Source organism: Peromyscus eremicus, chromosome 1 (genome assembly GCF_949786415.1).
Source record: "Peromyscus eremicus chromosome 1, PerEre_H2_v1, whole genome shotgun sequence".
In the NCBI taxonomy this organism is placed as follows: Eukaryota; Metazoa; Chordata; class Mammalia; order Rodentia; family Cricetidae; genus Peromyscus; species Peromyscus eremicus.
Window position 1 is genome coordinate 6,261,294 of NC_081416.1, and position 19,144 is coordinate 6,280,437.

The 19,144-nt window shown below is 38.8% G+C and overlaps 1 protein-coding gene across 3 annotated transcripts in view; it reads right to left on the reverse strand.

Moving 5' to 3' along the window:
• Vti1a (vesicle transport through interaction with t-SNAREs 1A) overlaps positions 1–19,144 on the reverse strand; it is a 328,073-nt gene that overhangs the window by 244,145 nt on the left and 64,784 nt on the right. For all 3 annotated transcript variants that reach the window (XM_059256394.1, XM_059256412.1, XM_059256404.1), the window contains exons 4-5: positions 11,017–11,094; positions 73–157 (exon numbers count right to left, since the gene is read on the reverse strand). In XM_059256394.1, the coding sequence (XP_059112377.1) occupies positions 73–157; positions 11,017–11,094 (163 nt within the window). The remainder of the gene's footprint in view (positions 1–72; positions 158–11,016; positions 11,095–19,144) is intronic.

Here is a 19,144-nt window from a genome sequence, read left to right on the forward strand (position 1 = left end):
CGCTGAAATGTCATGTGTTGTGAAGACTGCTGTGCATAAGCAAGACAATTTGCTCACTTTCAGAATTCTTACCGGTCTCCACTGCTATCTGGTACCCAGCCTGTAGTCTCCGCGATGACCTTTCCAGCCTCTCCGTGTTATCCAGCAGATGTGCCCTCTGAAACGAAGGGGGAGTCAGACGGATGGCTACAAGGTTCTTTTTTGCCTTTTTAAAAAATAATGCCTTTGTATGTCCAAAATGGGGTGTGTGTGTGTCCACAATCCATTACAGTTAAATTTTAGCAGATAGTTCATCAGAGGAACCACAACAATGGATAGATTTCTAATCAAACATGCACGGATCATCCACTTATTTGTTGTTGTTGTTATTATTGTTTTTTTTTTTTTTTTTTTTTTTTTTTTTTTTTTTTAAGGAGCCCCTTGTTGTGAGTGGACACAACAAATCTTACTCCACACCACTGAGAAATGCATGAAGAGCAGAGCCAACTGGATCTTTCCCATTTTAACACAGATGAGACACACAGTGCTGTGGTCCCTATTTGTGTTTAGTTTCATAAAATGCAGTCATTTCCAATACCTACCTGGTCCTTTGATTTCTGCAAATCATAATTGTTAAACAAGCACTTTTTATTTTTAAGAGAATGCTTCTTATTTTGGATGTGTAGCAAGATGGCACATGGAACAATAACGTTACTGAAACAGAATGCTAAACAGCACTTCTAGCTCAAAGACAACACAGGACAACCACCAAAGAACAGGACATACACAGGATTTATATGGTATGGCGATAACTGCTAATTTATCCCCAAATTTACGACACTAGGTTAAAGTGAACTGCTAACACATAGTGCTTTGTGAACTAAAATCACAATCAACTCTTTGAAATAAAATTATATACAACTCTTTCATATTATATCTCATGAGCAAATTAGAGAACTTCCCCAATATTCTAAACTTTCCTTTCTACATTGAGACTTTATAAATGTTTTTGATCTCACAGCAGATATATATTCACATTACCAAAACAGATTCACAGGCTAGCCATGTCTATGAATGAATGGTATATGCATGTGGCATACATATACGTATGTTTAGACACCTAAAAACACATGAATATGTGCGCCTGTATATTTGGTTGTGGGCAGTTTAATGTGTATATGTATTTGTATAAATTAGTATCTCTTGCCCTCAAATCAATTTTGGTGTCTGGTCAAAGAGAAAGAAAAACATGCAACCATAACTATATAACTTTGTGTTGTTGACAGATGTCACTTAAAATTGAAGCAATGCTTTCCAATAATAATAAAAAAAGGAGGTGCCACATGCATTATCTGAGTGGCTGTCGAGTGAAATGATCTACCTTGCTCTAATGAGCCCCCATGGATCTTGGAGATGCAAGCTGTATTGACATGCACACTTAAGCTAATACACCTAGACCAGTGCCTCCAAGCTCTAGCAGCCAGGGATGCTGACAGAATATCTCGCTTCCATCTTCAAAGAAAGGAAGTGATTAGTATGTTATCATTACCATTCAAAACGTGATTTCCTTACTCCCTCCCGGCACAGGTGACACATCTGAGACGCGGCCAGACGTTAGAGGCGGCTAAAGCCACATCAAAGCTTTCCTTGAAAAATTTTTTGGGGGAAGGGTTGGGGGGAGAATCATTAAAACAATGCTTTTAGAACAGAGAGACAAGACCTGATGTGAAGGTCAGGAAGCAGCAAGAGCATTCTATAGTAATTAATAGAGTTGTCTAATATACAGCGCAGAAATGAAGAGAAATACTGCCCCTCCTTCTAGAAAATAAACGAAATAAATAAAATGGAGGAGGGGAGAAAAAGCTTCTTAGGTCACAAAAAGCAAACTTACTGAAGGCTGCAACAGAGAAAGGAGCACTGGTGCTCTGTGTTCGCACGACTATTTCTAAATAAAACTTAATAGTACCAAAGCTTGCCAAACAACGATGTCTTTAATTCTGATTCTCCTTATATACAGGTTCTGGGAGTAAAAACTGCTTTTCCCTCCTCTGAATATTGTTTTCTACCCAAACAAAGGACTTCAAATTGGTGATCCTCTAAAAAAAATACCAATCTGATCCAAGAAAGCAAGAGTAACTATGAATTTTAGTCCGGATGAAGACAATTTGGGGCTTATTTTCATGTTGTATGAAATCCTAAATTCAAAGAAGACATTTAGCTTAATAGAGATAAAAAAAAAATCATAGACTATACTGGAGTTTTCTCTTCCTCTATGCTTATATATGACGGAAGCACAAAAGCTTAACATGTGCAGAATAAAGTGTTTAAATGTGGGACAATTTGGGAGACTCTAGAGCTGCTCGGGAAGCCGAATGTCCAAGTGAACATTAAACACTGCACATGCTGAACTGAGTAACGGAAGCGACTGCTTCTTCTGGAGGGTCTCAGTCTCTCTCTCTCTCTCTCTCTCTCTCTCTCTCTCTCTCTCTCTCTCTCTCTCTCTCTCTCTCTCTCTCTCTCTCTTTCCCAGAGAAAATCTGCACCCAAGAGAATGATCAGTTCACTGGCAGCTTCCCAGAAGGTTTCCCTTCGTATTTTGAAACTTCTTCACTAAAGTCAAACTACAATCAAGTTCTTGTAACAGCCTCGCTATTACATTGTTCCCTCCGCTGTCCACTGCCTCCGCCGTTTCAATGAAAGCAGCTGCAGTGCAGTGCGCAGAGGCTTTCAACGTGCCCCATACTCCACCCCAAACTCATTCTCTCACCCTCTTCTGGGCCTTTTCAAAGCAGGTGAGTGAAGTTGTGCAGGAGCTTCAGATGGAGCTCAGCTTGTGTGAGGAGCTGTGCAAAGAGGAAAGATGGGGATGCAGGATTCCGACAGCTCGGCACAGCCAACGCCAGATCAGCTCCCTCTACACTACCACCCTGCCTCCAAGCACTCCCTGAAAAGAGCATCAGGAGAAGGACGGCACATTGTGTTTCCAAACACAACAAAACTCTGTATTTTGGAACAGATAGGTGCCTGTCTTCTTAGGAGAGGTGCAAGTAAAAAATTGGGGTAACATTCACTGTATGAGCACGAATAAATCCTGACTAGGAGAAGAGCCCTTCTGAGAAATCTCCATTCAAGCTCAGTGGATCACCTAATCCATAAGTATTTGTGCTGCAAACAAATCAAAGACACAGACAATACTATTCCTGAGATTGTCATTCTATCACCCAAATGATCTAATTCTCCTGATAATAATTCTGCCACAGAACAGTTTCAGAAACATCAACCATGGTACTGAAACATACACAGCTGTTGACATAGAAAAACAAGAGAAAAATTATCAAGCAATGGTATATTACAAAAGAGATGGGGACATGATTTTCAGCTTTTAGAATTAAGAATTCCTCTGATCCTGCACCACAGCATGACAACAATCTGGCCAGAACTATACTTGTTATTATAAAGCACAGGAATTTTGTCCATCAGATCACTGTCCATTCAGGATCAAGAGCTTTGTGGAGGTTCTTTGAATGTGGTATATGTGCATGTGGGTTCGTGTATGTGTGTGCAAGTGTGTGTGCATGTGTGTCCATGCATTCAAATCAACATTTGAACATTCAGATTCCTCAGCAAAGGGTAGGGATCTCTAAAAACACAAAACAGACAGTCCACCTCTCAGGGAAAAATGGTTGTGTCATCACTCACTCATTCAGAGTAATCAACAGTGTAACTAATTATACTGATTTAGTATATACATATATACATATACTTCCATGTTGGAAAGGAAAAAAATAAAACCAAAATGTGAGAGGCTATTGGTATGCCTTCTCCCTTCAGCTTATATGCCATTATCACTTTAGCTAAGCTAGGAGCTCACTCATGCGTTTCAATCAGGAGAGTTGTTCAAACCACAGTTCACAAGCCTTGGAATCATCATATCCAACACCCACAGAACAGCAGCCCACCATAGGAACCATCCAGGAAAGCTACAGTCAATGTGCTCAACCAAACTACTGTGACTCCCGTGAGCAAGAGGACTATTCTATGTCCTTGTGGGAAAACAAAACAGCGTTACTCTATAAAAATTATCTCGGAAAAAAATGAATCAAAGCATTGTTGGTGGGTTTGACCCAGAGTCATTTGGCCAGAGTCACAGGTGCTGCTGCAGGGATTTATCAGGCCCCTAAAGAGTCTGGAGCAGCACTCAGAAAAAGGAGAACTCATTTGGGGGCTGTTTCCTACAGAAAGGAAAGTGCTTAACAGTCAAGCAAGATTGCTGCTGTCAGGCGTCCTTGCGCCAGAGCAAGGGCATTTATAATGCACATGTTTTCCATGGCATCTTACGTGGAACCCTTGAATCTAGGGGTGGGTGATGTTTTCAGTAAAGTAAATCAGGACCAGGGGCTAAAAAAAGGAACTAATACTAACTTCATTGAGAAACTAACACAAATAAAACAAATCCGAAGGCCTCACAAACAACAAAGCTCTGCACAGTTTTAAGATATGCCTCCTCCCTTTCTTGTTTTTTGGCCTGCAAATATTAACTTTCTCTCAATGTCAACAAAGAACAGCGCCCCCCAACAAGCACAACTGAAGACAGTTGTTTGGAGAAGACCGTCAGAGGAGAAGGGTGCTGAAGTCATAAAGTCAACAGTTTTGTCAAGTGTACATTTCCCTGGAAAAATGAATACAAGATCCACTTGAGATTTAGAAAATAAATTTTATAAGAAACGGTAGCACTAAGGAGAAAAAAAAGTAAGCTGGGAAATACTTACCTCTTCACGTAATTTTATCAACTGCAACATGAATGCACCAAAAAAAAAAAAAAAAAAAAAAGATAAAAAGGGAAGACATGGCAGGAAAGAAAGATCAGTTGTGTGACAGGATACAGAATTAACATTGACAATTCATCTGTTTACATGTTTAGCATTTAAAAATCACAGACAAACACATTAAAAGAACCTAAGCATAGACTACATGCAGGGGTTTTTGAACAAATAAAGATCACTTTCTCACACTGTCACATTAAACAAAGAGAATAGTGTGAAATTCTCTTTTAAAGTACATCTAAGAACCATCATGAAATAAAGGGGAACGACTTCATAGAAGTCTATATTATAAAAAAAGAAAACAAGTTTACTGCGTCTCTCTTCTAAGAATGCACCATTAGAGAGGCTTTGTATATACAAGATTTCAGGATGTTTCTCTATTTGGAGACTTGACAACCGATTTCAGATTTTACCAACAAATGAAAATGATCAGTAGTTCATGCTTTGGCTCCAGTAACTATTTAAAACAACAACAACAAAAATAACCTGCTATTATTTCTTGGCTTAATGCCCTACTGGCACCCATTATAATGATAGGCTGCAGTGGGTTAACTCTATTTCAGCTGAGAATCAACCAAAGTATATATATATAAAGTACCTATCAAAAGAGTTAATGTCAAGAGTCGTGGTTTTTCTTAAATAATACAGCACTCACTGGGTGTGTTTTTATTTGACTTTTTTTCCTTTACTTTCTAGTAATCTTAACTTTCAAACTGGGACATATCAAAGCAAGGAACCCTCTTACTGTGTTTGTCCTATGGTCCATTTTCATTAGGTCAAATAAAAAACCACTCTTTCGTTAGTAAGTTCTCCTATGGTAACATTTCAATCCCCTACCTTTTCTTATTTTTGTAACTGTAACAGATTATAGCAAGCTTCTAGAAACCAAGAATCTATGAAATCTATAAACATGGCCCATTCTGAGTATGTGTTTGACATCATTCTAAACCACAAACATAGCTGCATTGTTAAAATTACTACCACAGTTTCTACAATGAACAGAATAGAAGCCCGTGCCACAACAGACTATGAGCCACATTCTAGGTTTCAAATTTGCATCCTCAGCCATTCAGGACTACAACTGATAATTTTTAAACATCCAAGTGTCTGTAACATCTGTTACAATACTTGACACATGTAGGCCAATAAATTAAATGATTTCTTTGGAGAAATGTGCTATGAATGGTTCACTATAATTCTCTCTAAAAGTATCATGTTTACCACAACCCTGAATTCTCAACACTTAATGCTGTTTTAGTCTCAAATCCAAGGAGGACAAGTATGCATTTCAGCTTATTCTGTTATTTCATTTGTTATAGGAAAAGTACTTCCAATCTAGAAGGAAGAGATTCAAATTGTCATAAACCCCTTATAGAAAGGGTTTAGAATTTATTGTATGGCACCTTAGTCTGCACTTAGCAAAAATTTAAATGTCAAAATTTTAATGTCATAGTTTAGACGAGACAAAAAGCTATTGTTTTTAAATATACTCATTCCCTTCCCCACAACCATCCAGTGTAGACTGTCTCGTTTCTTCACGTGGAAAGCGACAAACATCCAGTGTAGACTGTCTCATCTTTCACATGGACAGCGACAAAGTTGTTCTCTAGACGAAGTTAAAATTTAAACTAAGATACCTAGCCTAGCACATATTGGAATCTTTCTCTTTGCCATTTGAACATCATGGGAGAAAAACCGCAAACCCTAAATCTCAGAGAGAGACGATGTGGGAACTGATCGCAAGGCTCTTTTCTTTCTGGGACACTATTCTTCAGTTGACTGTGATACTTAAGGGGCCAAAGTTTAAAACTACTCTTCAGCAACAGAGTCCATCGGGGCATGCCACCCTGCCATAAGCAAGGGTGTTTAAAAATGCTACCCATTTGCTGTTTCAATGGGTCCCAAACAAAAAAACGTTCTATCTTGTTTGTGCTGCATGGCTGCATTCAAGCTCCACACCGGATTTGTAGCTAAGCTAGGTAAAGGGAGGTTTCTAAGCTTCATCCTTTTTCCCCCTTTCCTTTTTTTGGTTAGGCTGAGAGTTATGCATTGAAGTAAACAAAGATGGTCGCTTTTTGAAAATTAACAATGCTTAGACTCCACTAGAAGTAGTGATTTGGATATTTATCGAGTTCCTAGCTCCATCACAGTCTCCATGAAAGTGTGCAAAACCATCATGTTGGCTTATGGTAATCCACATCTTTTTTTTTTTTTTTTTTTTTTGAAACAAAGATTTCTCCCCACAACCCCACCCGGAATGCAGAATTTGATACAAGAGGTAATCTGTTCCTTTGTGGGCTGAAAAAAAATCTGGTTTACGCTGGTTTGAACCAGTGGAATCTCTTGTGGTTAAGCCTTCTGCTGTGACTAAAATCAAAACTGCACTGTGGAGCATGCGAGGGTGGGTGCGCGCGCGCCTTGGTGTGTATGGTGTGAGGCGTGTCACGTGACTCCCAGAACTCCCGAATTTTTTTTAAAGCTGATAACGCCACTGCCGTCTCTGTCCGCATACAGATAACGAATAAATGCTGAACTCTATTAACCGCCCTTTACACATTATCGTGGGTCGAACACACAATTTTCTGAACTTATGATGACAGTCTATTTATTTTGCTAGAAACCCCCAGCACGAACGAGCAGATTTGTGCCTGGTAATGATCTGCTCTGCCGGGGCTATATGAAATGATACCGACCTTCTTCAGATCTTGCGGAATTAAATTGACCGACTTCACCCCCTGGTCTGTAGCTGAAGTTTGACACACTTTACGCACAGCAAGCCCAAATTGGAACTTAAGAGAACCTTGTATTAAAAAATTAAGCAATCATTATCTGTTAAATATTGCTTTACCACAAAAACTTCATCATGTTGGGAACTATTCTACCCTTTATATATTTTAAAAATCTTCTTTGTAGGATTTTCTCAAAGTCATTGGATCAATATAATTTTGCATATGGCAACAGAGAGTCTGTTAGTGTTCAAAACAAGAACTCTGAGTATTCTGTCACCACTTCCATACTCTACTCTCAAAGTCTATGGTTTTGTTCTATAGCCTGTTTTTTGTTTATTTTGAGAAGGGTCCTCAGGAAAGGAAATCAAGCTAAGAACTATTAAGCTTTCCACTCTGAGTAAATGCTGCATCACTGCATCCACTAGCTCAGCTCTCAAGGAAATTAAACACTGCACACTGGAGGGCAGATGAAGAATGCTTGGGACACTCATTCTTGGGAAGACAGGGACCAGGTCCTCAGCACTTACAGGTGCAAAGCAGATTTTGTCCCCCTTCCTCTTTTTTTGGTAAATCCAGGATGAGGTATATTTAATTGAATGAAATAGCTATGAGTCAGAAAGAAATTGCACAGTGGAGTTGATTTGGAAAGCGATTAAATGGATATTGTGCTGAGGACATTAAAAACACTCTTGAAAAATCCTTAGTTGTACAAACAGTGGCATTCTCAATCATGGCTGAAGTAGAAATACACCCCAAAGTAAATTATTGTCATTGGTAGCCAGCTAGAAGTTCATAGCCATGTGTATCAACAGTCAGTTGTAGATGTCTAACAGAACTGGCCATAAATGCCAAAGAGAAAGAGCTAATTGCTACTGTATTCACACTTGTCCAGCCAGTCACAAGGAAACCACAGTATGGAGGGGGTGCACAAGGCACTGGAAACACGTTTGCAGTCATACTAAGTGATTGTTTATTTTGTTTTTCCCCTTACAATCACTCTATATATTTAGTTGACAGATACATGCTAATTTAAGCGACTATGACTAATTTTGTTTATACCCAAGCTTTACATGTATATTAAAAGTATAACATAAATATATGACAAGAAGGCCTGAAAACCAGTGTGTCAACAATCCTCGTGAACATAAATTCTTTCTGGGTAGAAGAGTTTCTTATACAGATTGTGGGTGGTCCTCCCACCCAGAACACACATCTTTATAGCTTCTGCTCTATAAAAATGTATACGAGAGCCATTAAAACCTTTTCTGTAGAGAGACCTTCTGCTTTGACTGCTGAGTCAGAATAAGACTGATAGAGAATAAAAGTTATTTTCAAGTGACATCTGAAGCCACTGGTTAAGGGTGTGCTTATTTAAATTCCTACATTATGACAAAGAGTCTCAACACAGGATTTAATGACTTCATCGTGGTATGGAAATTCTGCTCTGCATGGTAACAAATTATCCGAAAAGCTTAGCATGATCTCTTTGAACTTTCATACCTCATTCGAATTTTAGGCTGAGAAGTTCACCTGAGTCCTAATCTACCATTTATGTGTTCTCACGGCTGTAACGCGCCCTGCTGCATTTACTGGAGTGACAGCCGCTCACAGCCAACTTCCGGCTCCCCGAGCACTCGCCGAATTTCTAAGTTTGATTCATATAAGTCCAGGGGAAATCTCTGCATAATCACTTTAAAGTGACAGAGATATAATTTGAAAAATTCAGAAACTATGAGCTCAAATCTATTATTGTGGAATATGTATCTTTAGGCATAAGAATCATACTTATATGCACGTAAGGCTAATGTTTTAGGTGCACTAAATGTCCATTAAGAGAAGTGAACAAGCTTTAAAAAAGGCTGCTGTCAGGGAACTGCACCGCCAGTGCAGTGGAAGCCTGGGTTAGACAGTGCGCCCGCCTTCCTGTGCCTTCTCTGTCAGCCAGGGCTCCACATAGGGAAGCACAGCTTCCTTCCAAAAGAACTACATGGAAGCTACACATATGCTTATTTTTGGTTTTCTCTTTTGCAAAAAAGATAATGCCTTTTTTTTTATAGTCGTTAGAGAAGAAAACTGTGATTCATTCATCCACGAGGCGTGCATAATTCAAACGCCACTTTTAAAAGGCAGAAAATATTTTCTCATTCTCACATTATTTAATCTATTATGAGTAAAACCCCTCACAACATTACCGTTCACTTTCCTTCTGCCCCACCCCACTTCAGCTGCTCTCACATTTCAGTCAGGGAAGTTGAAATTGCAAGTCAAATCTGAGAGATGTCTGAATTCAGGCTGATATCATCCAAATAGTGAAGGAGGTGAACAAAACAAACGGCCTGCTCGGTAATAATTCTCCCATTTTTTTCTGGTGGATGGATGGGTGCCTTTGTCACAGCAGCCTCCTCCCGGGTTACAATGCTCACACGCTGGTGGTGTGTAATTTAGTATCAGTAAACATAAACTCCTTCAAGTGGGAAGTGTACTCTGCAAATTTTAGCATATTGGACGGATGTGCTACATCTTCCTATCAAATCACAGTTCTGTTTTACCCAGTGAGTGGTTCATGTAGGCTGAGAAGCAACCCTTGGAAGACCTGCCTTAGTAAACACATTTAGGTCTTACCTATGATGCTCCCTGTTACCCATCAGTCCCCAGGGGTGTGTGAGACTTTTCAAAATCAGTTCTACACCAAGCAAGCGTCTTGAAACACTTTTTAAAAGAGTTGTATACATCATATATGAACTATGTGAACTTATGATGTCTGCAGCATTAATTCAAAGAAAGTAGTAGGATGCTAATTAGACTCATGACATGACTGTGCCGTCCAATGAGGAACGGCAGACAAGTTGCAAGAACCTTTGAGAAGGAATTGTATCATCTCTTTTTTTCCATCTGCAGATCCTAAGGTGCACACAGAGCTTACCCTACTGCTGCTGTCACCACAGTCACTCGACAGAAGCAGGGCAGGCCTCTGCCTGGGTGTGCACAAAGTCCCACACTGGTGCTAGCCATTTGCATTTTGGTGAATATATTTTTAAGAAGCGACACAATAGGAGCCAGGGCTGGGCTGAATTTTGAAAGCTTACTTTCATTTGTTTTGCTGCGAGTGTTGATTTAATTATGCTGCATTCCTATCAAAGCTGCATTATGTACTTTTTTATTCCTCTTACATGTGTTTGAGGTGAAGACCTTGGCTTTGTCTGCAAACAGCGTGTTTCAAGTTATTCCTTAAGTACTAAATAATAAAGAAAAGAGAAGAAAAGAGTTTTTAAAAGATAGCAGACAGTGATCACAAGGTAAAGGGTTAAATGTAAGATCTCCAAGAAACATTTTGAAGTTGATTAAGACTCCAGCTTTGCATTAAACAGTATCGCTTCCACATGAGTTGCTGCTAATACTGTTAGGGAGCAGCTTGAGAGCCCAGTGTGCCTGTGACCTCCTTCACCCTCCAGCCACCCACCGGGCCTTCCTCATTAGCATTCTACCTGGTTCTCTGAGGAATTCCCATCATCCCCTAGGAGCTCATTCCGTACTTCGTCACTGTAGGCGATCCGTGACCTTTTCTATAAAACAAAACAAAAAGGGAAGAGCGAGATGAACGTTAGAAAGTCAATGCATCCGAGCGTTATTGGTATCAAGGCACGCGGTCTCAAACCCTCGGGAGCCCCCTAATGGAAACCTACCAGCAGAGATGAGCAAACCTAACTCAAAGTTCCAGAACCCAGGAGCTTAATGGAAATTAGAAGTTTGTTTTAAAAAGAAAGACCAACAACGAAAGAAATTTCTGCTTTGTGCTAATGTTCTATTATTTTTCATAAGCAGACTAGAATTAATTTACTTTTCTGTATGTTGTTTGAATAAAACCACTAAACTGGAAGAAATACAGTTCTATAGCTGTACAGTTTTAAAACTCACAGATTATAATTAAAACAGGAGTGTATGGGAGTCTCGGTAGGAAATGTATTGTACAATTTAGAGCTCTAAAAATCTCTACTTCTAGGGTAATATTCATCTCACCAACTACACTGGGATGCCTGGACAAGCACATCTATATTTCATCGTTGTGATGGTACTATCCAGGAAGAGAAGGGATTGTAAAACCATTCCCTAGCTAGCAGCAATTCAAACGTCTCCAACTCCTCTATAAATAATGGCCTAAGGAAAAGTAACGTTGGTGAGGGAAGGGAGAGAAAGTGGGGGAAGGGGAGCAGACAGACAGACACTGGTAAAGCAAATACATTTCCTAAAACCCGTAACTAATGGCAGTGGGCTACGAGTCAACATTTTCAATGAAACTGTGTTTTGTGTGGACCCTACCCTCACCTGTACAGTCAGAGGGGCATGGCTCTAAGCAACTCATGTGTTATCTAAATATACACATTTGGGAAAGCTGGGAGGCTCAGAAAATTAGTTGTAAAACTTGAGTCTGGTTATCAGTCCCTATTTCATCTTCACCAGTTCAGGGTTAAAGGTCATTCTGTTGCCTATTCTGCTTCTCAACTAATTAAGTAAAAATGGTCCATTAGAAAATGGATGGGGGGAAGCTGTTATGTCTTTCCCGGGCTCCTACAGTCTACGACTTAAAGTTCTTACTTGTTCATCTATGATCTGAAAAAAAGTATTATAGTTTCAAAGGACTACCTGTAATCCATAAGCAAAAGGCAACAGTAAGATTTTGATTCGATTTTTACAGTAGTCAATGAGTAATGCTGCTTGGTCTCAATCAGCTCATTATACCTTCAATCATATTATTTAAAGGAACCTCAGACAAGAACAACCACTGAGTTTCAGATCCTTTAAAAAATCTAGCCTTTCCCAAGTGGGTGCCTTATCTGAAGCACAAAACACAGGAAATACTTTTTTGGACTATTTTCACAATTCTCCCAAGTGTGGCACATAAAAGAGAATTTGGCTTATTGCATATAATTCAGTTTATTGCTTTTCTGGATGTAATTAAGCAAATGATATGCTGGATCTTGCAGAACCCAGTTTTAAAAGGCTTACTGGAATATCAATAAACATGCACACCACCCAGATATTTGTTTTAGGAAAACAATGTAGTGTCATAGAATTCTAAAGGTAACTCTCCTTCATCTGAGCCTAGAATCTCTGGGTCATGATGCTCAGCTGAGCGTTTCTTCTGTCTTATAAATCAGCTCTGATAGACTAAGGAAAACAACACAGAGCTACAGAATACTTCAGGATAAAGGACACAGAGGCACCACCCCAGCCTGCCCAGTGTCTCCCTCTTCAACAGTACTTTCCTGCCACAAGTATCTGTCCTAAAACTTAGCAGCTGCAATAGGTCTCTATGAGTAGATAAATAAAACCACAATGGTGTTGCAGGGAGAAGAACAAATCAGAGACACAAGTCCTTGGTACATGGTCAGTAAAGGCTTCTATATGCGATCTCTTCAAAGCTCAGGAGTGGCCTAATGCAGTCATTTGTGAACTCGCCAGACATTTTTTCACCACAAAGAGCATATGCTTAACCTGTTTCTCTTGCTGAAGCTACTATGGATTGCTGCTTTCTACTGACTTGATACAGAAGAGTATTTTAAAATGCTAAGTTACAAGGTCAGCCCAATTCATGGTCTTAGTACAATACTTCGATCATGCCAAACCTCTTTGCCCATTTGAAGAGCCCCACCATCTCAGTCTCAAACCAGCCTGGCAAAAGTATTTTACAGCATTAAAGGAAATGAGAACCTTTAAGACAGGCCGATGTATCAGAGCTGCCTTTTGCATTATTCATTTCATCACAATGGGGGACTAAAACATTCCACAGGATGCAAAAATATCATATGGAAATTGTTTTTGTTTTCTTCCCTTTTCACCAAAATACCAACAAATTGGCATAGACTGTTCAACTCCATTATGTTCTTTTTTAGATTTAACATACTTCAAATGAAGAAGAAATTACAAATGTAGACCCTGAATATCTACTCCTGTTCTGGTTAGGAGGCACTGCTTTGACAAGCAGCAATTAAGAGAATCCTGGCTCAGCCATGGAGGAGGATGCACCCACAGTTACAGGGTGGTATCCATGAGAGTCATTTCTCACCATCAGAACACGAGAGGCTGGTCTTGGAGGGCTTTTCTGGATGTAATTAAGCAAATGATATGCTGAGCATAACAAAGTGGTTCCTGGCAGGACTGACTTAAAAAAAATGAAAAGACATTTCGTTGCAAATATCAGGAATAACTCCTCATGAGAATGGCACAAAATGTGAAAATGGGACTCTGCACTAAAGTTCCATTTCCAAAAATAAAACAAATCCAGGCTGTTCTTTATTAAGAATTATATTTGGAAGCCCAACATTGGTATTTTCTCATAATTTCCTAACATTCAAATTTTTAAGTAAGCTGACTGTATGTAATTAGCCATAATCCATTCTTTGACGTTACCATTGCACTGCTTGAAAATAACAACAACAACCAAGACATAAATAAAGACGAAATTCTTTTGAATGACAAATGGCTTGTTTTAAGGATAACTGTTCCTAAAACATCAGTAAGTCATGTTATCTTTTATGGAATGTTAAAAACCTCATGCTTGATTACTAAGTATCTACATAATACTTTAGTTTAGAAGATTCTAAGTTAATGAACTGAAACCTTTATTATATCTTTATAAACCTAAAATATTTTTACTTTATTATTAAGACTATAAAACCTATACTTTAGCCAAATGCAAGCATGAGAATTTGAGCTGGAAATGTCACACATTCAGCTACAGTTTGAAGGAACCCAATTCATAATGCATTTTATAAATAGTTAATGACTTCTATACATAAGCTAACCAGGCAAATCAAGAAATTGTCAACATTTTTAGTCTTGGTTGTCAGTTACCACTGTCTACTGGTGCTTTACGTGTGGCTTCAGGAGAGGTCCGAAACTCTGTGCAGTTCGTAATCTTCTGCAATTTCCAGCCCATACCATAAGGGTGGAAAAGCTTCAAATGATAATATTTCAAAACATACACACGTGTGCACACACATGCATACACTCACACTCATTTAAGAGCAGTCCTCACTTTAGTTGTATGCTTATGTAAAACTTACTTTTTCTATGATTTATACTTCATACTTCAAATGAACTAGATACAGTTGAAAAAACTCTATGGAACAGATACGACAAAAAATGTGACAAATTACCAATAGATTTCTTTCCCCCGAGAAGTTTGAGGTACCAAGTTTCTCTCAATATTCTAAAATGATGACAAAAGTGAGTCTGTAGTTATGAAATTAAGAATTCCAGATGTAAAGAGATTTTGGTTGATATGAACAGGATGCTTGCTTACTGATTGGCTGGTTTTCTTAAATTCAAACACAGGCACTTGTTCAGGTTGGTCTAGAAATTTGGCTTGAAATAATGTACCTACTTGACCTACACTTTGACCTTTTCCAATTGAGCTCACTGTGTCTGTGGGCACACACTGCAAAACTGGGAAAAACATGAATTAACTTAGTTTAAATTAATTAAAAATTGTCATCTCTGGTACTGCCTGTTGTATGACTCTGTACGGGACACACAGTATCTGCAACCAGAATGAGGCTCTACAGCCTACCACAAGCAATAACATAACAATGAGGTTGGTTTATTACTAAAGCATATATGAGAATTTAATTTCCACGTTGTGCACATGGCAAAGCAATTGCTTAAATTGCCTCACCTGGGAATTTAATGCAACGTTATCATCAGACCAGCCACATTGTAAATAGATTTATAATGCTTTCCATGTGCTGTGCTCAGTTGCATATGAATTAAGTAATGATCTGGTATTACAATAAAATCAGCTAGTTCCCACACCTGGCAAACAGGATATTTCACTAAATTAATAGCCATACAGCTACATCACAAGGCATAGGAGAGGAAACCATCTCCAAGGCATTTGACTTGAGTCTTACATGGGAAGCAAATAACACCACAGATATGTACAATGTCACTATACTGAATGAGCTGTTCAAGACAATCTGTTCCTAACATCTGTATTACTGAATTAAGACTTTCTCATTCCCATTCACTCTTGGCCTAATTTCCTTCATTCAGCACTCTAATTACCAATCAGCAATCCGCAACATTCACAAACACCGAGAAAGCCCTTTATTCTAATCTAAATGCTGCAGACAGCCAAATAATTGATACAAAGTGCAATGTGGTTTTGGTATAATGAAAGGAACAGCTTGTCCCACTTCCTAATCAAATTGGTCTATAGCAGCAACAGTTAATAGATTTCTCTATAGGTCTAAAACAAACTACTCATGCTAGCCAGACTTTTCCAATGCTTCCACCATGGTTTCCAGTCTCTTTATATTTAATAATGCCCACAGTTACTAGGTGACACACCTATTAAAACCTGCTATGCTTTCAGAGCCAAAGAATTTCACTGCTCCAAAGAACTTAACTGCTTCTGTTATAATTAACACTTTGGGATATCTACAGAACACTATGAAATTATATTTGTTAGCAAGCCATATGACTGTTGGCCATCACTTCTTACCTAATTTTTTCTGGTTCTAATTAAATAACATCACAGCACTACAATGTCCAGCTAGTATGTTTGAAAATACATATACCTCAGCACCAAGTATTCAATTTCTAAGCACACTTCTGTTTGTCCACAGCTAGGTTCATCCTTCCAGCCAGAGTAATTTCTGTGACAACATCTCACCCTACACAGTTCAGATAAAGGCAAAGCAAACTCACAGGCAAGGGTCTGATTACTGGCAAGTTGTTAGGATGAAAAGGCACAGGAAGCTGAATGAGAAACACAGACACACCTCAGCCGGTGACCCTGGTCACTAGGTCTTCTGAGCATCACATTCTTCATCTCTAAAATGTGATCTTAATACTTATTTCTTGTGGTTATTGCATGTATTTAAATATAAACAAATGTAAATCTTTCTTAAGACTTTGGCTAGGATAACCTCAGGAAGCACGTTCCTCTAAATACCAGCTGATAAGACACATAAGGATGCAATGAAGCTGATATACACACATGACTAAGAATACAAATTAGTGCATCCTTCCTAAAGATGCATTTCCAACACACCAAAAGGAGCTTGAGAAATTCTACATACTTTGACTCAATAAATCTGATACAAATGGTGCTGCAATTTCGGGTGGTTTGCAAAAAAAAAAAACCAAAAACAAAAACCAAAACCAAAAACAAACCAAAGAACCCCAAATGTAATTCTTCAGTATTATTAAAGAAAATCAGTTCCTGTTTCTTTTAAGGAATTATTCCACTAAGCATGGCTGTCCTTGCTCAACTCTTTAGACACTAAACAATCTTTAAACTTGAGAGTTAAACATCAAGGGCCTGGTCAGCATGTTGCCAATACTTAGCATCAGTGATGGAAATAAATATTCTCGTTTTTATAAGATACTTATTTACTTTCTGTGTGCTCTCTCTCTCTCTCTCTCTCTCTCTCTCTCTCTCTCTCTCTCTCTCTCTTCCTTCCTCCCTCCCTCCCTCTCCCTCTCCCTCTCCCTCTCCCCCTCCCTCCCTCCCTCCCTCCCTCCCTCCCTCCCTCCCTCCCTCTCTCTCTCTCTCTCTCTCTCTCTCTCTCTCTCTCTCTCTCTCTCTGTGATGCTGTATATATGGAAGTCAGAAAACCACTTGTAAGTGTCAGTTCTCTCCTCCTACCATATAAATTCTAAGCTGAGTCACCTCAGTGATGCAGGAATTTATACTTTCTATCCAGCACTAACTCAAGGCCAAGGGACCACACTCATGACACCAGAGAGGAAATACAAACACGCCCTCCACTAGGCATCACCAAGTGGGAAAACCAACTTAGCATGAGAGCATCAGATAATTCTTTGTTCTTCAGGATGGAATACTAGGAAAACAGACTTAAATATCTACAACTTTTTAAAAAATAATCATTCATTATTTTCACTTGTACTTTCAAGTATATTTGACATATTTAAAGTGGGTTTGTATGTTTTAGCTGTACATTATGAGATAAATTACATCACATTTCTTAATTACTTTCTTAGAGTGAGCCATAATACACACATGAATATTTCTGTGCATATTATGAGGTTCTCTGTGTATATATAAACACAGAGACTCACACAAATCTATATGCAATCCATATGGAAAAAGAATTCTTTGTGTTGCGCAGTGCTAAAATAGACTTTTATTTAGACTAGGAATGCTAACTGTATTGCTGTTACATCATTTAATGATTTGCAAAACAGGCAATCCCAGAACTCAGGTAACTGCACCTCTTCATTTCCTCTTCCAGCATTTCCAAACTTGGTCTGAGATTTCCGTCTAACACTGGTATTTCAAACTTGAGTTAGCTGGGATCACAGCCCCACTTGCTTACACATACTTGTAGTTTACAATTTTTGACACTGATACTAAATATAGTATGGTCATGTCTTAAATTATGCTGCCTTGTCAATCAACAATTAAGTTACCTCAATCGGAAAATCAGCTTATGTTAAAATGTCCAGATGTTGGTATCAGCATCTGGAATTGTATAAGTATGCAGTGAAAGAAATCCAATTCTTTAAAGTCTTTCTGAGTGCAAAATAAAATAATTCCACAGACTTAACCTGAATTATCACCCACACTGGAAATGATACTCTGATAAATGAAAGCCATGCTGCTACAGAATATTATTTTAAGGTATGTTACATTTATTTATGCTCTGGAACATTTGTTTAATGATGCAAAGATATGTTGCATTCTTTTATGTTGCATTTGCTTAACTCTGTGAAGCTGTGTTACTTTGCCTGTCTAAAACACCTGATGGCCTAATAAAGAGCTGAACGGCCAATAGCAAGGCAGGAGAAAGGATAGGCAGGGCTGGCAGGCAAAGAGAATAAATGGAGAAATCTGGGAGGAGAAGAAGGAATGAGAGAGTAAGGAAGAGGATGCTAGGGGGCCAGCCACCCAGCCATGGAGTAAGAAAAGATATTCAGAAGAAAAAGGTAAAAGCCCAGAGACAAAAGGTAGACAGGCTAATTTAGGTTAAGAAAAGCTGGCAAGAAACAAGCCAAGCTAAGGCCAGACATTTATAAGTAAGAAAAAGTCTCTGTGTGGATTTACTCAGGAGCTGGATGGCAGACCCCCAAAAGAGCCAAAAAGAGTAGAGGAAAAACCAACCAACAACACCATTCAGCAGATGTTTTGTTTGTTTTAAACTCAACTACTAAAGCAGGATATATAAATTAACGTAATTAACTCACACAATTATAATTTCTCTATGGAATATGCCCACAGCCATAATTTTTGTCATTTACATATCCAAGAACAAATGATGCTGGGGGCTCCATGTAACTGACCCAAGGAACCATATCAAGCATCCTGCAGACCATAATAGAATTCAAAAGTGGTTTGTTTTCAGCCAGAAGATGAGTGCTCTACCACACCACAGGACTTAGACCTCCCAAGGAGAACAAGTCTCCCATGGTGGTATTCTTTCTACCACCTTCTTCTATTGGACACACACCACTGAGACAGGCTCAGGTCTTTGGGTCCCAAAGGCAAGGCTGGCTACACTACTCTTCTTGTTATATGAATTTATCATCTATAAAACTCTTAGCTTTTGTTTCAGGTCATCTTCCTCCAAAAACAAATGGTAATCACAA